This window comes from Meleagris gallopavo, chromosome 4 (assembly GCF_000146605.3).
Source record: "Meleagris gallopavo isolate NT-WF06-2002-E0010 breed Aviagen turkey brand Nicholas breeding stock chromosome 4, Turkey_5.1, whole genome shotgun sequence".
Taxonomy (NCBI): Eukaryota; Metazoa; Chordata; class Aves; order Galliformes; family Phasianidae; genus Meleagris; species Meleagris gallopavo.
In genome coordinates this window covers 58,411,912-58,414,011 of record NC_015014.2, presented here as the reverse complement: position 1 = coordinate 58,414,011, position 2,100 = coordinate 58,411,912, and the positions used below count along the sequence as shown (strand labels likewise).

At 56.0% G+C, this 2,100-nt stretch overlaps 1 protein-coding gene across 1 annotated transcript; it reads right to left on the bottom strand.

Annotated features, from left to right (window-relative positions):
- Positions 1 to 728: 728 nt before the first annotated feature.
- Positions 729 to 1,597, bottom strand: MSX1 (msh homeobox 1; the record flags this gene model as incomplete). The annotated part of the gene is made up of 1 exon (XM_019615154.2): positions 729 to 1,597. A coding segment is annotated over one exon (507 nt), but the record flags the coding sequence as incomplete, so codon positions are not given.
- Positions 1,598 to 2,100: the final 503 nt, after the last annotated feature.

Below are 2,100 nucleotides of genomic sequence, written 5' to 3'. Positions count from 1 at the left end.
TCTGCCCGGCCGTGGTGACCGCTCCCAGCGGGGCCGGTCGCTGCGGGCTGCGGGGCGCCCGGATCCGCGAAGAGGGACAGGCGCCGAACGGTCCCGGCCAGCCGTCCCCAGGCCGACGGGGGTCTCCGAGGGCTGCGTCTTCACGAACAGCTCCATCTCCATACTCTATCCTCGGACAGCCCCGTCCCCGCTATTTCAACCCCAGCCCCAGCGTTGCCTGTGGTCATCAAACTTTTTCTGCACCATCTCGACCCCCATAACCCGCTTTCCTTCCCCAGCTTTCTTTCCAGATCACAGGGCTCCCTTTCTTTGAGCTTGGGCTGCAGAACGGAGATGTGCTGGAAGCCCAGCCCTCGGTCTCGGCCCCGATAGGGAGTAACAGGTCAACCCATCCGCACAGCCGTCGGGGCTGCAGCCCGGCTTCTTCCCGAAAAGAGGGGAAAAAAAGGAATGAGTTCCTCCTGGCCAAACCATGCAGATGCCTGGGGCAGTCACTATAATATCAACGGCCCCAGAGCTGGTGATGCTGCTCTATAGAGAGGAAGGGAAAGAATCTCAGCCAGCTGCAGGGTAAGGAGACACAGCTTCACAGCCTCAGGTGCGTGCTTATCTCAGGCAGGAGAAACAGCCTTTGGCAGGGCCAGTTTGCCCTCCTGTCCCCCCACACACATTCGGTCTGGTGTAATCGCCAGAAGAGCAAGGAGCAAAGAAAGTGCATGAAGCAAACAGTAGCTTAAAATTAATTTATTTAACAAATATAGCTATAATATAAATGATAATAAAATTTCAAATATACAGTATATTACATAGTACACAGAGAGAGCCCCTTCCAAAGGAGCCGGTGGAGAAATGGCCACAGGTAACAGCTGCTCTGCAGGGACAGGAGAGGTGGCTCTGCCTCCCGCTCTCACCTTGCAGAAATGTCCTTCTGGGCTGCCTTTGTGCCCTTTCTCTGCCACAGTTCCTTCCCCAGGTGCCAGCGGGGCCGCACCAGGGGTATCCTGCCAGGCACAGAACAGCTCCCAGGGCCACAGGTCTGGATGAGGGGAGCGGAGAAGTCTCTGCCAGGGGCCGCACGGGCAGCTCAGCCCTATGTAAGGTGGTACATACTATATCCCACGTGCGCCGTGTACAGTCCCACAGGGGCCACGGGCAGCCCCGCTCGCTGGAAGGGGCTGGAGGCTCCATAGAGGGATGCGCCAGCCACTGCTGGGCCGCCAAGCGGGAAGGAGATGCCGAATGCGGCGGGTGGGAGCATAGGCTTGGCTGCCATCTTCAGCTTCTCCAACTCGGCCTCCTGCAGCCGCTTTGCCTTGGCACGGCGGTTCTGGAACCAAATCTTCACCTGCGTCTCGGTGAGGCTGAGCGAGCTGGAGAACTCGGCGCGCTCGGCGATGGACAGGTACTGCTTCTGGCGGAATTTCCTCTCCAGGGCCAGAAGTTGGGCCGTGGTGAAGGGAGTGCGGGGCTTCCTGTTGGTCTTGTGCTTGCGCAGGGTGCAGGCGGGGGGACTCAGCCGCCCTGAACCGCAGCAGTGAGGAGAGGAAGAGACATAGGTTAGCAGTAACCTAGTATGCCCTATGAGAGCTGATGGGGAACATTACATCCCCATTCCTCTTAAAGTGAAGCCCCAAAGACTCCACCGTTTGGATCTGTTGAGTCTTCCTGCCCGGGCAAGCTTAAAACCCATGAAGAACATATTTTCCTAAGTTTCACAGAGTTTTGGAACTCCTGACCGAGAGCCCTTGCAGCCATTTGAGCTCGGATATAACCTCTGGTTCCATGGCAAATCCCCACCCAGAGCGGGTACAAAGAGATCGGGCCCCGCACAGAGACTTGCAGCATCCCTTTATCTGAATTAAGGGAAAAAGATCGACTCAAAGGGCTGGACTGGCTTCTGGGGCTCACAGCCTCTCCCTTAGGCCCCCATGTACACGATTAAACATGTAAACATGTAATTAATGAGGGACTAATTCACACTCAGCCTCTCTATCAGCACTCCGTTTCTCTCCTCGTATTTAATACTAAGGTGTTCTCCTTGCTCTGCCCCGGGCTTGCTTAGGAAAAAGAACACAAAACAACTTTCACTTCTTTATTAAA